At 33.6% G+C, this 20,878-nt stretch overlaps 1 protein-coding gene across 1 annotated transcript; it reads left to right on the top strand.

Annotated features, from left to right (window-relative positions):
* Positions 1–1,579: 1,579 nt before the first annotated feature.
* LOC110688865 (KRR1 small subunit processome component homolog) lies at positions 1,580–13,126 on the top strand. Its single transcript, XM_021865625.1, has 13 exons — positions 1,580–1,831; positions 2,016–2,163; positions 6,055–6,131; positions 7,734–7,844; positions 8,041–8,109; positions 10,585–10,641; positions 10,948–10,986; positions 11,397–11,501; positions 11,790–11,872; positions 11,961–12,042; positions 12,228–12,371; positions 12,453–12,527; positions 12,617–13,126. Exons 1-13 carry the CDS (start codon positions 1,796–1,798, stop codon positions 12,722–12,724), a joined length of 1,134 nt encoding a protein of 377 aa, XP_021721317.1. The 5' UTR covers positions 1,580–1,795; the 3' UTR covers positions 12,725–13,126.
* The last annotated feature ends 7,752 nt before the right edge of the window (positions 13,127–20,878 follow it).

The raw sequence follows: 20,878 nt of genomic DNA on the forward strand, positions 1-20,878 counted from the left end.
GAAAAATTTGTTAAAAAAAAACTTTTAAATGCATCATTTTGTGAAAAAAAAAACCTTTTAAAAGCTTTATCGTAAAAGAAAACCCGAAATTATTTTTTTTTTAAAAACAACCTTGTAGCACTAATCCAAATAATTAACATCTAATTTCTTCGAATTACTCTATAACTTCTACTTAACTATTTAATAATTAAATTATTTTATAAATTAAAAAATAAAATAGAAAACCACCACCCTGCCATCAGTCAGCCACCCTTTCCCCTCCCCTTGTAGTAGCCCCCACCATCGGCGACCCAACTTCACCGTTGGCCGATTCCTCTCCTTGTCTACTTTCCCCCGTTGCAAACCTCCCTCTCCCTAAACCCTGGCAGCTGCCTCTAATCACCATAATCGTCGCACATAACCCAATTCCATGTCTTCTTCGCCACAATCGCGGCCGCAAAAGAAGTAGAAAATCGTTGGGGTGTTCTTATGCACTTAGTTTCTCTCACCTCGAGGTATATTCTTACCCTTCACTATTCTACAAAAAATTGAGGCTCTTGATAACAGAGAATCAGAGATGGTGGTTTTCATGGCTGAGGTGGTGCATAATTGGAGGATTAGGGTTTAGGGATTTCGGTAGAAAGGGTTGGGAAAGGGGAGAGTGAAGGGATTGTGGAAGTAGTCACCATTGTTGAAGGCATTGAAGATTGAGGAAAGAGAAAAAGAAAGAGATTGAAGAAGAAGAAGAAGAAGAAGAAGAAGAAGAAGAAGAAGAAGAAGAAGAAGAAGAAGGGGGCTGGTGTCCGATTTAGGGAGAGGGGAGGTGGGTCGCTGGGTGTGGGGGTTGCTGCCAAGGGAGGGGGAAGGGGTGGTTGATTGGTGGTGGAGTGGTGGTTTTCTATTTTTTTAAAAAATTTTTATAATTTAATTTAATTATTAAATAATTAATAAAGAGTTATAGAAAGACAAGGGTTTTTCGACCTCCTTCGAAAGACAAGGTTTATTTGCTCTTTTTGGGGGAGAGATTTCTTAGTTTTGAATCCATAATATTAGATCTAATGGATTGTCGTGAAATTATTTCGTTGGTGAAAAAGTTATCAAGTTTTCGAATGCAGACAGATGAATCAGAAGAAAAGCATCCTCACGGCTACAAAAGATCGTTAGATTGTCTCTCCAACAAGGCTGTATTTTCCATCAATATAAGCGGGAGATGTTCCAATGATCGTAGTTTTTATGAAGGAAAATTTTATTTGATTCAATATCTTATGTATTTGTTAATGTCAAATCTATATTGTAGATGTCGTATGACTTTTAATTAATGAACTATTTTTGCTATTAAAAAAAAAAGTAAATTAAGTGAATTAGTGTTACTAGGTCGCTTAAAAAAAAATAACTACGGGTTTTCTTTTATGATAAAGCTTTTAAGAGTTTTTTTTCTCGTAAAATGATGTATTTAAGGTTTTTTTTAAACAAATTTGCCTAACTTAAATGATGTCATTGTTAATAATGTTTGTATGGGTTGACTTGTATTGAAAATCTAAATAAATGTCGTAGTAATTGCGCACTAGGCTATCTTCTTTAGAGCTGCTGTGGTGAAATCTGCTTTGCTCTGTCTTGCCCCCTCCGTGCGTATAACTCAAAAGAACCAGGCTAAGAGTATCATCAACACTGGGAGAGCAGCCTCTCCAAATATACTCTACCTCTCCTCTTTTTTGGGCTTTTCACCATTAAAAAAAAGGAAAAGGCCTCCATTCCTACCTCTCTCTGAGTTATTTCATTGAAGCTCACTCAACGTTCTCCATTGAATAGCTCTCCGATGAATCCTGCATCCCCCATTGAAGCAGCTTCTAAGGTAAGTTGTTTGTTGTTGTTATCGTCATATCAATTTCACAATCTAATTTAATCATCAGTGCTTTAAGTTTAGGGTTCGTAAATTCTTAGATTATCAAACATCATAACCAAAATTATGAGATTATTGAATCAAATATCCCTAAAATTATTGAATTTAAAGTTGAATCTCTTTTCCCTGTGCGTAGGGCAAGCGCAAGGGTAAACACGACAAGGACAAGCCATGGGATGACCCCAGTATTGACCATTGGAAAATTGAAAAATTCGACCCTTCTTGGAACGAATCCGGCTTGCTCGATGTCAGCTCTTTCTCTACTATTTTCCCCCAATATCGAGGTTTGAAATTTATTTTATTTCTCATGCAATTGTATGAATGAGTTACTAAGCTAATTTTTAAATTTAATCTAGGCCTATTTTCATGTTAATTTATACCACAAGTTGAAGTTACTGAGAAAATTTTGATTCAATGCTTTCATCAACTTATGGAGTATGCCCTTTGTAATTTTGTTTCAGCAAATTTGTGTCTGTAAGATACCATGACTGATATGGCTAGTGTGGTGTACCAAGTATGGTAGAAGCCATATCCTAAGTTCCTTACTCCCAAAATGATTTTGGGTCAGCTAACCGGAATTGTCTTAAGGAAATGTCCGCAAAGAAAGTAGGGTATAGCAAGATAATTGATTGAATAAAAGTGGGGAGAAAAGGCTGTGTAAAGTGACAACCAAAAAAGAGTTGCTAGTAACTATCCATGTTTATTGAAGGTTAATCAATATGTTTCTAGTAACTATAAGAGATATTTGTTGCAAAATTATTTTTAAGATTTGCTATCTAATTCATTATAACATAAATAAGTTGGTCTTGTGTTTTCTTACGAAAGATCTAGTAGGGCTTAAACCAGTTGAGTTAGATGAATTCTTAATTTCTTATCTAGTTGGGTGCCTAAATATATATTTCAAAAGGTACACGTGTATATATTGAATGAATGACAAAACAGTTTTTAATCCCACGACTCATTAATCTGCAGTTTTGCAAATTTCAAATAATCTTTTTCAATTACAGAGTAACATTGTTACATACTTCGTAATAATTAGTCGCGATTAGAGTTTGTTATTCATTTGTTGATAGCATTAACAACAACATTAGACATATTAGAAGGGGCAAATTGTAACCAACAAATTACAATTTTTTTTTATAACGATTTTACAAGATTTAAAGTTGACAGACTAAAAGTCTAAAACTCTGGAGGATCACTTCCCATGACCCTAATATAATTGAGCAAGTCTATCCTATTCAAATTACAGCTTTGGTAGATAGAACAACAATGAAAAATTACAGGATAACAATAAATGAGCAAAGAGCAAGAGAAAAAGTACAGAAAGCCTAAGGGTATGCTAATTCTCTTGATCTTTCATGATTTACCTTCATCTCTTCAAAAGCTTTCTGATCCTATTTTCTTCAGGTTCCTCTTCCCCTCAAGAAAGTCCTCCGGTCGTCCAACGCCAGTTAATTATTGAGCTTGATACCCCTATCAATTGATTTGAGCACTTTGATTCACCCTCATCACCACTGGAACTCATCATCACTATCCTTTTTCTTCTTGTGCTGTCAATTATTAGTTTAGAGAAAGCATCGAATCTAGCCTTGGTCTGATAAGCTTGAAGTATCTCAAAATTCTGATAGGAATCAGCCATAAGATTTTTTTTTAACCAATTCCTCTACCATAGTGATTAAATACACGTGACATAATAGCTCATATCAACAATCATTTGCCTAAAATAAACAGCACACACATCTGATATCAATAATCGACCTTGTCTATAAGTAGACAATAACCAAAGCTCATTAGCACAAAGCATATAACAACAGGAACTACTCGCTGTAAGTCTGTAATAGAACAATCTAAAGCAAACCTTGAACTTACCAGCTATGCATCACAAACACAAAACAACCACTTGAATATCAACTAAAGCAGCTCCTTACTCCAAATCAAACTCAACTTGAAAACACCTTTAATTTCAAGAGTAAATTTAATAAGAACACTAAATTAACTACCCAAAACCTCAAAAAAACATGAAGAAATGCAACATACAACTAACTTTACGCAAAAGTCCATCAACAGGATGAATTCCTCACTAAATTAACAATCCATTTGTTCTCTCTCTGCACGTATATTTGTCAAGACTTCCCACTTTTATTAGTTTTATACTCTAATTGGGCTTACTCAATTATATATATGTAATATAATATATTCTACCAAAACAATAAATATAAGGTAAAAGTAAGGCTAAGTCACAGCTCTACAAACAATACAACTCAAGTAAGCGAAAGTACAAGTACAGCCTTTTTGTAACTTTTTTTTTTTAATTACAGTATGTATATCAAACAATAGAATAGATATGAAATAATCTATATACACCAACTTTACCTGATAACCCATACCCTACTCTATACAGTCTATTCAAAAGTAACGTACAGTCTAAGAATTGCTGATATTTTGAGCCAAAAATGAAGAGTGATGCCTACACCAAGTTACTAATCATATTTATTCAATTTAATTGGAATTGGAATTGGAATTATACGTTACCTAATTTTAGATCCAAAAAACCAATGAAACCTTAATAACAGCCTCACAAATTGTCAATTCAATCAAGCAACATAACTATTTGACAAATTCCCCAATAAAGATAATTTGAATTACCTTCACAAACAATTTTTAAAGTTGCTAAGCCAATTTCACATCAAACCGAACTTTTGTAAAAGGTGTTAAACCAATTTCAGATCAAATAAACTAACAAATTCCAATTCAAATTAACTAAGTTACAATAGCACCACACAAATTTAAGATCGAAAAAAGTTACTACTATCACATCAAACTACCAAACTAAATTACGATAGCAACACACAGTTACTTACATAACACCGCACAGGCGCACACACTTAATTAGCTATTTTTGTAATTGCTAAACCAAGTTCAAAACAAATTAACTAACTAATCTACAATAAGAACACACAAAGACTTCCATAAACACACCCGGCTTCTTCTTGATTCCAACAGCTTATACACAAGCCACTAAGCTCAACCCCCAAAAAAATGTCAATTTATAAAGCTTACTTTAATTGGGCCAGATTTTTTTTTTTTTTTGAAGAAGTTAATTGGGCCAGTTCAAACTAGGAAAATTAATAATACATATTCCACAATTAAAATTGCAACATAACACTACAAAATCACAATAATTAAATTAATCCAAAACAAGAATAACATCTCAACCAAAATTAAAATTGGGTGAATTAAATCTGATGAGATCCAATTGCTATTTCAGATCCATCATAGATGATGAATCGAGTGCTTGTTGTTCCTTGATCAATTGATCTGATGAATACTTCAAATGATTTTGACATTGTTTAATGATCTCTCTCCTTCCCTGTTTCGATTGATTCAATGGGAAGAAGATGAAGATGAATTGAAAAGAGGGGGAGCGTTGAACTGTTGAGATTAAATTACGAGAATTGAGCGTGAAATTTGAGGAAGGAAAACAGAGAAATGAAAAGAAAAAAAATCAATTTTTTAGACTTGTAGAAAATAATTTAAATCAAATTGAGATGTTAAAAATTCTATAGAATAAATCATACATACAAAAAACTGAGATATTAAAAACCAGAAATGACAAAGTCTCATGTCCGAAAACAAAGATGAACACCAGATTGATTAAATTGTAAGCAAAAATAATCAATGAAAAGGCCAAAAAGAAAGATTAACTCTTGGTTGCTCTTGAAGAACAGCTTGTGCAGCCAGCTTTATTAGCTCCCAAAATATGGAGAAGGAGATAAGAGTGCAGTGTGGAAAAGATGAGAGAAGAAGAGTGAGGGGAGAGAGATTGAATGAGATTCTTCAAAAGCAAAATTAAAGGTTTAGAAGAAAACCGGGAGGGGCAAAATAAACCATCATTTCACTAAAGGCAGGGGCAATAGCATCATTGCACTATTCATTTGAATAGTAGCTTATAAATACTGTTTAATTGAACAGTGCTGGAACTATAAACTTTTATATAAGGGTTATAGATTAGTATGAACTATAAACAACCAATTATTTCGAGATGACTTTAATTTTTGGTGCATTAATCTTTCTGGCTGGCTGGTGTCATCTTTCTTTCTTCCCTCCCTCCCCCCTCTGTATTACTTATAGTGTTTAGTTATTCAATGCTGAATTTTCTTTTCTATATCTTTCAGAAAAATACCTGCAAGATGTTTGGCCAACAGTAAAGGCTGCATTGCGTGAGCATGGTATTTCATGTGAGCTTAATTTGGTAGGTTTTTGCTGTTTGACCTTCAAAATTGGACAAGCTTACATTTGATTTTTTGACAAACTATAAAATTGAGTATTGACTATATATCAGTGGTTGTTGACTATTGATAATACTTTTTTAAGGTGGATTTATGTATGTGGTTGTTGACTGTTGATAATAGTTTATAAGGTGGATTTATAATTAGTCCTCCCCCACCCCACACACACACACACAAAAAAAAAAAAAAAAAAAAAAAGATGGTTGTGATTGTCAGATGTCATGCTTGTGATGGTAACAGAATTGTCACGGTTGGCTAACCAATGCTGCGTGAAGGAATGCCACTATTAAGATTAAGGATGTCATTGACAATGTTTACCATTGAATTGTTGAGAATCAATCTATTGTTGATTACCTGAATTATCTCCTCATAGTCTCAGTGGTATATTAGTTTGCACCAACCCTTTTTGGATAAGCTCTTTGATAAGATTGAGGATTGCCTAGTGATAACGCTTTAAGTTATGCTGCTGAAATTCCCCGGTTGTGGAGCTATCATCTGGTTGGGTGATTTGAGTCTAAGAAACCACCCATCTCCACTTTGGGAATTAAAGTAGTGTTGGCTTATTTGGCATTCACCTTGGTGGTGTACTGAAGAGAAGAGGGGTTTTGTAGAGGCTTACCTTTTGCTTCTAGTGCTGTTTTACTTGGGGTCTTGTGAATACATGTTTGTTATTATATTCAAGTTCATACTAATGAAAGGTTTACCTCAGCTAAATCTCCACTTATCCTCATTTACGTTATTGAATACAGAAGTTATGGTTCCTGTAATCCATTCAGGCAGTGTAATGGAAGTTTTCACTTGGGTATATAGACCAAGGTAGATTTTGGAAAAGTGTAAGCCCTAACACATGATGGGATCAAGTCTAATGCCTCTGTTTTTTAGGATTCTCATTGATTGCTATAGCATCACTTATGAAGAGATTCTGCTTGTGAAGAAATGAAGAATATCCAATACTTCCTCCGTTCTATTAATATTGCAACAATGGACTTTTTGCACTATTCATCACTCTTATTTGACCATATAATATGATTTATACGTTAAGCAAAATATCGGCATGTGGGATCTTGTTGGATTCGTCTCATAAAATATTTTCACAATATCAACTTTTTATAATTTTTACTCTTACACAATTATAGATATTTAGCATATAAAATGTGCTTTGGGATGTGTAATTTCCTCTTTGTTGCAATATTAATAGAACGGAGGAAGTAATTTATATTTTGGAGCTTTCTTAGATTGTGAAATTACTAGAGAGTTGACTAAGAGCGTAGATAATGGTCTCATTAAGTGGCATAGCTTGACTTGGATGATTGTATAACTCTATCTATCTGCACTCTCTTCTTGCAGATTTTTCTAGGATCGATGTCTATTGTTAAAGTAATATTTCAAGAGTATGTTCTAGGGGATAGAGGGGAATTAATGTGATAAGGTTGGGGGAATGAATGCAGAGGATTTTTTAACCCACAAAAGATATATGAAAAACAGTTGGGCCATCCATATAAGTGGGAAGGAACATTTAGTGACAAAGGGAGTAACTGTTTATCTATCTCTTTCTTTTTGTTCAGGTTGAAGGTACCATGACTGTTTCAACAACTAGAAAGACAAGAGATCCATACATTATAGTGAAATCAAGGGACCTTATTAAACTTTTGTCAAGAAGTGTTCCGGCACCTCAGGTATGTCTTTAACTCTGTTTGTACTTACTCCTTATTTTGCTAGTATCATCTCCCCACAATTAAGATTCTGTTTAAATGCTTATGCAACACTTGTCTGTATCAAGCCATCCTCATTTGTATGGAATCCTCCATTCCTGTTTTTAATTGTAGTTTGTGATGCACTTTGATATGGTTTTCTTATGTGTTGATTTCACAGGCAATCAAGATACTCGATGACGAAATGCAATGTGACATTATCAAGATTGGTAATCTTGTGAGAAATAAGGTGTGGTTCATTCTGCTGAAAATTGTTTTTATTATTTTTGCAATATTTGTCATTGGTGGAGTGTTTTTTCTACAAATTGTCAATTTATGTTCCTTACTTTTGATGCATGTATAATTTAGTTGCTTTTCTATCATTCATAATCATTTGACAAACAACATTGAAGATATAGCTATGATTTGTCCCTTAAATGTTATACGTAGTACTTGTTTCTTTTCAGTTGGTTTAGGAATTTCATAGCCTAAGCAAAAAGTTTAAGAGTAGAAAATTCCTGGTAGAAAGCTATGCTCGAAAACTCAAATCTTATAAGACTAACCTTAGGTTGACATTGTATATGGTGCCACTTTCCTTAGAAAGTAGTAGTCAAACATCCTGTAATGCTCTAGAGAATTTAAGGCAAATGGTCAAATTCAACTGATATAAGCATAAAGCTTGGTATTAATTACAAAGATGGGAACTGTTGAGAGGTTCTCTTTTGATCTTCTCTCCCAATATGTTTTTCAAATTTCTTCACACCTCTTTTATATTACAATTGTTCATAAGTAATACCAACCTCTTTGTCTTCCTCTACCCGTTTCCCAGATTGTGCTCCACCTAGTGTTTCCTTCTTTTGTCTCATTTTCTGCTGGCCACTGCCTAGAGTACTTATGAGCACAGGTAGCCTGATTTAGTTTATCACATTGTCGTACCCTCAAGTCTAAATCCTGTATTGGACACATTTGTGTCCCTATGAAGTCAGAATTTCCCATGTCCAACTCTTGGATCTCATAACTGAGCCAAACAACTGATAGGCTAAATATCATAGCAGGCTTCTACCTCTAAGTAATGTTACTTTAAAATTTTGGAAGAATTTAGGATATGCAGATTATACCATGAGTATCTTTTTTAAGCTTTCCGATTCTTGATCTTATGGGTGCAATCACTTAATTCAACTGTTAGTGAGAACGGAAACTTTTCCAGGAAACCGAAGAAGACTCAGTATGTTAGACAAAATTTTAAATTCTTAGGCAAATCAAGTCTCTCATTTAGGACTAGTTTCAGCAATTTTACTAGAACTTGCTGAATTGGAGAAAGGAAGGACAGTTTGAGTTGTGGTGTTTCAACTGTTTCCTTAAATGTTGAAAGTCCTAAAACACATTAGTATCCATCAAAAGCCATGCTCCATTTTGTCCTTTTTTTGCTCTCTCCTTGTACCTTGTTCAAGGTTGCGAGGCTCAGCCTTTTTTTTTATCCGAACTGGTTGATCTTGATATCCTTCCCTTATTTTGGTTTAAGGTTTTTCAAATACATACTCAGGCACTGTCTGCCGGGGAACAGTTATTAACAGCTTATAATGTCTTGGCCAAGTCAAAACTATACTTAAGGTGAATTTGGTGAAGTTTTTTTTTTTGATGTAGCTCTTAGAGATTGAGTATTGATTTGTAAAGACTAAATGTGATTTATTTCTGTCTGTAACTACCTTCAAGATTGAGGCTGGAGGGTATATTCTGCTCACTTTTCTAGGAACTTATTCGTTGTTTTTATTAGAATCAGTCCAAAAAAATATTAAACCAGAAAATATATGGCCAACTCTTAATTTTGTTTTCTTATTGCCGAATTTCTAGAACTTCATATTATTATGAAAATTAGATATTTAGAACATACACAATTACATAGATTTTGTTCCTTACATGACAGTCAAACCAAGAGATAAAATCAGACCGGACCACAAATTTACCGACCAGGACACCGGACCTTAAAAAATAAAGACCATAAAATGTTATTTCAGTTGAAAAGAAAATAGCCTTAGTTACTAGTTTTAACTTGAATTCTTGAAAGCCATTCTAAATCAGCTTAATTCCCTACCTCCATATTAACAAAAGGAACACTTAATAAAGATGAGCTCCTGCTTGCAAAAGAACCCCATCTAATAAGAGCAACTTTAGTGATGTGTCATGCGCACAAATTAACCATCCCTGAAGCAAAATGATAGCAGTACTTTCTGCCAGGATTGTTTGGCTACAGTTGTAGAGCACCTGGTTCCGAAAATCATTAATAAGTTCTTTTAGTACACTTTTTAAAAAAAAAAATATGTGTGGATAGAGTTACGTCTTCACCCGGACATTGTTTGTGTGACGAATAACATGTAAAAGAAAGAGGAAGAGAATAGATGATGGGATGGGGGTGAAGAAAGGATTATATTGTACATACACTAATACATAATAACATTTCTCCTTTGAGCAAGAAAAACAAAAATGTTCAAATAGGAAATAATCTCTCCCTACGGTCATCTCATGAATTGTTCCTTCTTGAAGTCTTTATTTGCATGTGCTTAAGCTCAGGTTATATTGCTAGTAACTCACAACCATTCCATGTCCTTATGTGCATATTTCGTTTCATGTCTGATTCTCTGTCCAAAAGTGATAGTCTGTGGCTTTATGTGTATGACGGATACATTTCTTTGGAAGGATCTTGATTGGTTTGTTTTGCTAATTGTAGGCACGCTTTGTCAAAAGGAGACAACATCTTCTAGGTCCCAATAATTCTACCTTGAAGGTTTGTAATATTAATCTTATTATGGAGTTCTGCTTTTGAGAAAGTGAGAGAAGTGAACTGTGTGGATCTTGTAGGAAGTTTTGTGCTATGCTTGACTGATGGCCAAAAGAATAGCTCAAACTTTATTCCATTCCCCCTCCCCCCCCCCCAAACACACACACACTTTTCTTTTTTTTTTTTTAAATAAAAAGGAACCCTCCCCTGAGGTTGACAAAGCTTTGTAGGGATTTTGGATGTGAAGTTGGTAGGTGGATCGTTGGGAACATGCACTTAGTTCCTTGGCTTATAATTTTGTACTGTATGCAGGCACTTGAAATCTTAACAGGCTGCTACATCCTTGTTCAGGTATGCATCAAGATCTTGTTAATTTTGGAGATCCTTTCTTTTCGGAACATTTTTTTTTGTTGTACCAGTCCTCTTTTAAGTAATACTGACTTTGGTGTGGCTGTATATCCAAAAGTAAAAGTGTTAATTTACCATCAAAAATAATTTTCTATTGTTTTCCCAGAGATTCCATCACTGAAACATTCATGCAGCCCTTGCCCCAAATTCTTTGTTTTTAGGAGGGTGAGGCTGCGTTCACCTGAGTTCAGATACCCCCAAAATATGATTATATTTTAATGCAAAGTTGGGATTATTAGGACTGGCCTTTTTTTTTTTTTTTTTTTTTTTTTTTTTTTTTTTTTTTTTTTTTTTGTTTAAGACCATTTTTATAAATTGTCGATCCCTTTTTGCTCTTCTTGCCATTTATGCAGGGAAACACAGTTGCAGCCATGGGATCTTTTAAAGGATTGAAACAAGTGCGGAGAATTGTAGAAGACTGCATACAGAATAAAATGCATCCAATATATCACATCAAGGTACACAATACTCATCTGCTTCTCTTTTTTCTGGGTGTTGTAGGCTTACAGCAGCTCTGCCTCGAACAGGATCTGGGTTTTGAAAAAAAAAAAAGGGGGGGGGGGAGGAGGTTTTTTGTTGTTGGTATTTCTCTGTTTGTCAACGACAGAGGTAATATTACTCGCTGGCTGCTGAAAAACTGAAGCCAACATTATTGAATGAAGGCATTTGCTCTTGGAATTTGGTAATATACACTTGTCATTGAAGTTATATACTCAATTACTCTGCTGTCCAAATTTCATTGACAGATTCTCATGATGAAGAGGGAACTTGCCAAGGATCCCGCCCTTGCAACTGAGAACTGGGAAAGGTTTCTGCCACAGTTCAAGAAGTATGATTATTTGGATTGAAATTTATGTTTATATTTTAACAAGCATTATATATGTGTCATCTAATTTTTTTTTCTTCTTGAACTTCAGGAAGAATGTTCAGAAAAAGAAAGGCAAGGGTAAGGAGAAGAAACCTTATACGCCATTCCCCCCTCCACAGCAGCCTAGTAAGGTGAGAACTACACTCCTTGTAAATCTTATCTATCTGGTGTGGGAGTTTCTAGCTTGTAAATAATGTGGTAAACTTATATGGTTGGATGGCTGATTTAAGAAACACATTTCTGGTTGATGTTGAAATTGTTATGTTTGGACACCTTTTTTGTTCTTGTGAGCAATATTAACAAGTATACCCTGTAGATTGACCAACAACTGGAAACTGGAGAGTACTTCTGGAGTGAGGAAAAGAAGTCAACAAAGATGCGGCAAGAGAAGGAGGAGAAGCAGGCCGAGAAGACAGCTGAAAACAAACGAAAAAGAGAAGCTGCATTTATTCCACCTGAGGTTTGAGATGTTCAACTTTTCAGTGGTAAATCAGTAAAGTTATTTGCTAGAAATTTGACACCATGTGCTATTACATTACAGGAACTTGTGATGCAAGGGCATAATAGTGCAACAGATAGTAAAGGTGATGTCAGTTCCATGGCACTATCATTGAAGGTAATTGAGCAGATCGATTTCATCCTTTTTAAACATTGCTTTGCTATACTTGGCTGGTTTGTTAAAATTGGGGTTGCATAATTCTGCAGCAAAAATCAAAAGAATTTAAAAAGCAGAAATCATCTGCCAACCATGTGGATCCTCAAGCATATATCGCTGAAGCACCTGCAAAGAAGATCAAAAGCTTCAAATCTTGACCCCTCAAGCATATATCGCTGAAGCATGGGCAAAGATGATCAAAAGCTCCAAATCTCAACCCCTCAAGCATATATTGCTGAAGCACCGGCAAAGAAGAAGATCAAAAGCTCCAAATCTTGACTGAAGAATCTTGGACTTGCCAACTTGCTGTATCATCATAATTTTCAACAATCCATATTTGCCAATTTTGATGTTAGTGAAACTGATTCCATTAGGTTGATATGGATTTCTATTACCATGAAGTTCAACATAATTTTCTTGTAAGCTAATGTGTCTCAAAGCTTTGGGTTCAATTTTGGTTGATTTTTTGGTCCTAAGAGTATCATTTGTGAGACTTACAAAAATAACGTATAAAATTCCTTTGTTGTAAATAATAAGAAATAGAGCCAATATTATTAAAAGTTGGATGCATGAGTAATGTCGTAATAGTGGGTAACTTACAACCATTACAACTTTACAAGTCACCTCATTTATGTATCTCTATTTGAAATCATTTTCCACCTCACTTTCCACTATCTTGGTATGATAAGAAATATGTTCCATCTATTATAACTTCTTGGTATTAAATGGTTAAGGGAAATTTGCAAATTGCAGCAATTTAAAGTTCGTATTTTGCAAATTGCAGTCCAAAAGTTCGTATAAATTGTAAATTGCAGCCCGATTCAATTTTTTCATCGGTTTACATGTTGAAAAATCTTCGGCTAAGGTCTTAGGGAACCATATTGAGCTCGGAATTAGCAAAAAAATAACGTAAGTATCTCGTTTTGCGTAACAAAAATATATCGATTTGTGGGAAACTGTAAATATGAGACACTTACGTTATTTTTTTCGCTAATTTCGAGCTCAATTCGGGTCTCTAAGGACTAAAATGACCCCTAAAACCTTAACCGTAGATTTTTCAACATGTTAACCGATGAAAAAATTGAATCGGGCTGCAATTTACAATTTATACGAACTTTTGGGCTGCATTTTGCAAAAAAAAAAATTAAATGGCTGCAATTTGCAAAATACGAACTTTAAATGGCTGCAATTTGCAAATTTTTCAATGGTTAAATTACCAAATATTTTGGATTGAAAGAGTAAAACTGTTAGTGCCTTGAAATTTGGGGGCAAATAATATTGACGATATCAATATTAGTCAGGAAGTTTCTAATTATTCATACTTATTAAAACTATTTATTGCTTACTTTTGAAGTAGATAGTTTACAAGGTTAATTTAATACATGTTCGGCTAATATCCTTCACAACAAATGAGCTGAAATTAAAATGAGCAAAAACACTACAATAAAAATGCATAAAAGAAAATGAACAAACTTATATTAGAATCTCAAAAAATTGCTCCATATTATTATCACATAATACAAACTCATTAAACTCATTTTTTTATCGCCGAAATCTTTCAATTTCACCGGAACGCACGACGACCATAATCGTTGTTAAGTGGAGCTCGAAAATGACATAATTGATCTGAATTTTAAGCTTGATTTCTTTGTTATTGATGTTGCAAAATTAATAAAAATGATGTTAATAGAGATGTTGTTGACGGCGAAAATAATCGTCACCGATTGGAGCTCGAAGACGCAATTTATTACAGCTTAAATTTCTTGTAATTAATGGCGCGAAGATGATGTGATATGAGCACAATACAAAGACGGCATGGTTGATTAGAAATTAATGGCGTGAAGTTAATGATGTATATTGAACAATAGGTCTTATTATCTACTTCTAGAATTGATTATTGCATTTTACAGCAATTAACAATCTAACGCAACCTAGCTACAGTAACAAGATAAGAAAGGATCATTAATTATCTTGAACAACCAGGCAAGGTGCATCAACTTCATTCCAAATATCTCGTTCTACCAACTCAAGCCAGTAATCAAGCAAATATACAAAATTAATATTCTGTGGGCCAATTATTTCCTAATACAAGTAAACAACATGTAAAATCACATGCAAGCCAATCCATAATTATCCTTCATTTGCATCTATTGAAAGCCAAGCTATTGATTAGTAGCGATACCTAATTCACAGGAAAAGTTTGATGTAGGGCTGTGCAGAGTGCAGTCTAGACCGCACCAAACCACAATTTGCGGTTTGGAAATTACGGTGCAGATTTCAAATTTGACCAAACCGCGATTTTGCGGTTTGGTGGGGTTTCAAAATACTTTCAAACCAAACCGCACCGCAAACCGCAATTTAAAAATAAATATACTTCGTACTAAAATTTAAAAATAAACTCAAAAAAAAAAAAAACTAATATAAAAATAAAAGATCCTAAAATTTTGTAGGGTTACTGATTTTATTTTGCAATACCATAGTAGTCGACATCTTCATCTCTAATTCTCATCTATCCCTCCTCTCCCTCATTTTTCTTCCTCTCTCACTCTTTATATCAATTTCACAATTTCTACATCTCTTTCTCAAACAATCGACCACCAATGTATCTTGTAGATATTACTAATGTATGGCTAATATAGTAGTAATGTATCTCTAACGTACTTCTAATGTATCTCTGTTATTCTAGCAATAAAATGTATTTGTGATACAAATTTGAAAAGAAATTTGTGAAGTTACTATGTCTGCTAGCAAACTGAAGTTGACATCGTGTCAAAGGGTAAAAGAAAACCATGCCTATACAATTTTGTTATACTTCTCATGCAAAGGGTAAAAGAAAGTATGCACATTCATTTTTCACCTATTTTTCCATTGTTTTTCTAGTCTGTTTCGACACGCCTAACTATATCTCCTCCTAAAGCTTGTTTAATGTTCTAACTTTAGATTATTAATCTTAGATGAGAAAGTACTTGCGGTCATGAACGACTTGTGAGTAACAAACCCGATATTAGGAATCTCTAGACTTTAATACTCAGAAGGGTTATGTATTGGATTGCATTTCTGAAATTATAGCATCAAATATTTCATGCATCCCATTCATAATATATAAGGATGCCTTACCCTGGAAATGATCCATCTTATAACTTAACAGCAATGGATTATAAAATCATCAATCAATTGCTCGAAGTTTAAAATTTAAAAACACATACTTAATTAGCTCATCTGGAGAAGTATCAACAATATGCACATTTAATTCAAAAATTATGTAGCTTTAGGGCCTGTTCTCTTCTCTTCAGTTCAGATCAGCTCCAATAAGTTTAGTTTAGTTCTCATAAAAAATTTAGTTTAGTTCACCTCAGCTCTAATAAGTTCAATTCAGCAAATCAAAACAGACCCTTAATATAGATGATTTGCACATTTGACTCAACAACTATGCACATTCAGTACATTATGCATAAATAATATTTGACCTGCTACTTTTTCTCATGCAAAAATGAAACTTTGTACACATTATGCATAAATAATATGCACATTGAAAATCAGTGAAAGAAATTTTGCACATTCAGTTTAAAAAATATGCATATTCAGTACAAGAAGTATGCACATAAAATCTTTCTTATTTTTCTCAATTTAAGGAACTTCTCATTTGACCCTAAATATATTTAAGCAACATCCAACAACACTAGATTGAAATGCAAGTAGTATTAGAACTGCTTGTCATGATCCATTTACTTCCCAACAAGTCAAAATAAATGCTAGTTGTGACCAATAATTTCTTAGTTTTAAGTTCGAATAGATTAGGGCTAGTCAACCTCGCTCAAAAGGTTAAGCTAGGAATGAAAAACAGTAAAAGTAATTGAAAGGAGCAGACTTATTTCAAATGTTATGAAGAAGATGATGCATTTCACCGGTTACTGAATGTTTAAAGATATGATCTAAAAGTAGCACATTATGTGCCTTATGTTGCGGGACGAGTACATATCACCCGTACGATGTCTGATTTCTCGAGGCTGATCCAAATAACTGATGTCTGATTTCTCGAGGCTGATCCAAATAACTGTCCCTATATGTGTAACAAACATTATAAACGCAATTAAACTACGATAATAATATGGAATAACATTAACTTGTACCAAGACAAATGCATCAATGTAGACTCATATGCATATAGACATCCTCATATAGTCATATGAGACTTATTGTGCTATATCATTCATGTGACATTTAGCATAATCACACCGAAGTGACCAAACTGGTGGTTGCATATATGAAGGTTAAAAAAGAAATATTAATTACATTGATCCATAATTTTATTTATTTATTTATTTATCATAAATTTTCAAACTTATATAATTCCAGGAAATATATTCTATAGACTATTGTACAACACCCATTTCTTTCTTTCCCCCCCCCCTTTTTTCTTATCAAAACCGCCATTAATGTTAAAAATTCCACTTTTTTTTCTTTTTTTTTTCATATCAGAATTGCTAATCTATACCGAGTGTAAAATAGCACAAACCACAAGTATCTTATATCCCGACCCCCTTTCATTTTTTTTTCAAATAAGAAAATAAAAGTAACCTTATTTTAGTTAATTATACGCATGTTTACTTTATATCATATCCCTTGATTTACTACAATTTATGGGTGCATTTGAAAGCACATTTTATTTTCCAATTTTATGAATAATATATTAATAGTTCATGTGTCGCAAGGGCCAAAATATTAGTTGTATTATTTCATATTAATTTATTTATACTTTTGCTATGTTAGGCCTTGTTCACCTTTCAAAAAAATATTTAGTAAAAATAATTCATTTTAGTATAAATAGTTTTTAATCAGTAAAACTTAGTAACTCAAAGAACAAATTTAATAGAGATGATAAGTAAAAAAAATAAGCTTTAATTAATAAAAATAATTTCAATTTTCCTAAAAAAAAATAAAATTCAATTAAGCAAATATTCAGCTTAACAAAACATAAGATGAAAAGAACCGGAGCTTATTTCACAATGCCCTATTATAATATCACTCTTGTTTGTGTTTGCTTGATAAATTTCAACCAGGGGAGCTTATGAGATGAGACAACTCGTATACTACTCGAACTCGACTCGGTTAAAAATCAATTCGAGTGAGTTCGAATCAAGCTCGAGATTGACTTGAAATATTAATGAGTCGAGTCGAGCCTAGTAGTTCATTACTTGACTCGAAAACTCGTGGAAACTCAAATTTCTTGATACAGTATTATATTTAATAAAAAATAATACTTGTAATAATAATTTGATTTAAGAAATTTTCATTTAGAGTAATACTACGTATTTAATTAATATACAATATTTATGTACTCATATCATCATATACTTCCTCCGTTTTTTTATTATTGCACCATAGGGGTTGGGTACAAATATTATGGTAGTGGAAAAAAGTAAGAGAGAGAGTGTGAAAAAACAAGGGTATATTGGGTATTTGTAGTGTGAATACAAATTATTTTTTTCCTAAAGAGGAAATGGTGCAATATTTGTAAAACTTCCTAAAAAGTCAAGTGGTGCAATAATAAAAGAACGGAGGAAGTATATTTTTCTCAAAATACAAAATTAAAGAGAAGAAAAAGATACTTCGTATTATACTCCGTACTAAATATGGGGCTCTACTTTTTTTTTTTTTTTGAAACCAAGCTGTGAGAATTCCATTAAAGTAAAACAATTTCCGCCAAAGTAATCAAGCTTTGGGGAAAAGGACCGAGAAGAACACGTTCGTTACTGTAGACACCCATTTGTGTCTCCCCAAAACAAAACCCGGTGATGAGTACCTTTCGCGTCGAATCATAATCGAATGAAGTGCTAGTGTGGAAAGTTTAGTGTTGCGGATAGTTTTAATTTTCTTTTCTCTTCTCTCTGTTTTTTAAAACTTATTTTAAGAAAACAACCAATCCAGTTTGGTTGGTCCATGATATGGGTCCAATAGTAGTGTAGTTGGATGGGGCTTGACAAGAGCTTTCCAACGATATATTATAAGCCCAATTCCGATGAATATTGAGGAAGTTATGGTCAATTTACTGAACTGGGCCCAGTTTGAGCCTTATATGCGGCCCAATGATATATTGGAGGGCCTAATATGATTTATCATTCCTAATGCAATTAGGAATGATTTTAGTTTTCTAGATTCTTCTAGAAGGTTGTTTTCGTTCCTAATTCAATTAGCATTGATAAATTGACTTTTGTTGACTTTTCAGAGTTTTAATTAAAATCAAAGAACATTTTTTAGGAAAATAAACAATTTTATCCTCCTGTGCGGCAAAATTTATCTGATTTGAGAAAACGCGTCAAAAACAGGGTTAGCACCAAACGCCAGGCATTGGCGCCTGGCGCTAAGCCTGCCCCTGGCGCCAATAGCCAGCGTTGGCGCCAGCTCTGTTTTAGGTGCGCCAATGCTCTGTTTTGTTATTTTATCTTTTTGGCTGATTTTATCTATAAATAACGTATTAAAAACTCCGTTTTCATTCACTTACAACCAGTTTTCATCAATAATCATCCATAATCATCTACAATCTTCCTAAAGCTTATTCTCTCCTTTTCTAAACTAGCTTTTTACATACAAAATTCCGCATTCATTAGATCTAGAAACACCTAGCCATATTCGAAGTTGTCTTCGCCCTAAACGTGAAAGGTTTAATTTCTGAGGGTTTGGTCCCAAATCTCTCTTTCAATTATTTAATTTAATTTAATTGTTTGTTTTATTATTTTCCTTGAAGTTACTAACGTGTGTATTTTGTTATTAGAAAGAGGTACGAGGCATCAAAGTAAGTACTTTAATGGTTTTAATTGATGTTATGATGTAGAAATCATGTTTAAATTGTTATTATAATATTCCTAGTATCATGTTTAGGGTAACTTTAATATTAAATATGATTACTGTGATGCCTTCTATTTTCTTCCTAATATTTATGAATGTTAGTATCATGTTAGGGTTAAAGATTTGATTTTTATTGCTTAGTGACATGCTAGGATTTGTTATTAATCTTGTTAGTATCATGCTTAAGATCTTGCTATTATTATGCTTTAATATTAACATGAACATGATTATGATTATAACTACTATAATTTATTATGATTATGAATATTATTATTATTATTATTATTATTATTATTATTATTATTATTATTATTATTATTATTATTTTTTTTTTTTTTATCATGATTATTTTTAATTTTATGATAGTTATAATAATTATTTATTATGTTGCTTGATACATTATATATATTGTTATTGCTTGATCACACCTTTTATGCATGCTTAAAGGGAATTTGTACCTGTAATCACGCTTAATAAGATAATTAATAATCTTGTTAGGGTTAATTTGATTATAATTTCAAGTGATTGCCAATAATAGTTTTATTCGTGCATTAATATTCAACCAACATAGATAAACAGGTTTAGGGTTAATCCTACTGATTGCATGTTAGTTAGAAAGCGCACATGAATACGATCAGAATAAAGTAGAGGCCTATTATTAGGGCAGGTTCAATATCTTTTAGGTTGGATTTGTACCTTCATCCCCGAACCCTTATTTGGTTCTAGACCTTATGGAGTTGACGATCTCTTGGATCGTTAAGGGGTGTAACCTTCACCCTGTGAATGGTTTACAAGTTCCTAAAACTTGTTAGCGACTCTTTTGCTCTATCTTCTTCCCTTTTGGTCGCCACCGTACTTAAGTGTATGATCACAGTGGGGTTCAAGCTAGGGGTTTAACGCTTGAAGTTTATTCCCTAAAGTTTTTTGGCGACTCTGCTGGGGAGGATTTCTATTTTAATTCCTGAATTTGTTTCGGCAATGATTTAGAATGAGTGGATGAGACTCGAAACGTTCTAAGTATTTCATGTGCGTAATTTTGATTAACATTATTGTCATATGCATAAAAAAGATCTCATTGGAAAGACCATCCGTAATGAGTTAAAAACATAGGATTTTAAACGTAGGAAATTTGAGAAATATCTTTCACAACTAGGACCGAAATAACACCGCGCGAAACTGGAAAATTTTATCGAGCACAGAAAGCTGCTGAGGCATGTGGGAAGTAGCGCCAATGACCAGAGCATTGGCGCCAGGCATTTAACTGTAACGCTAGACGCCAGCATTGGCGCCAGGCGCTACAGCTAAATCCTGGTGCCAGTCTGTGATTGGTGGTGCCAATTTCCCCCAATACCGAGCCAGAAATATGCGTTCTAATTTCAACCGGTTTTTCGTATTGTTTGCTCGATCCTACTTCCTGATTGAATTTTTTCTCACTTTTCTGAAACCCATATGTGTTCTACATATGG

The sequence above is a fragment of the Chenopodium quinoa genome, unplaced genomic scaffold (assembly GCF_001683475.1).
Source record: "Chenopodium quinoa cultivar QQ74 unplaced genomic scaffold, ASM168347v1, whole genome shotgun sequence".
Classification (NCBI taxonomy): Eukaryota; Viridiplantae; Streptophyta; class Magnoliopsida; order Caryophyllales; family Amaranthaceae; genus Chenopodium; species Chenopodium quinoa.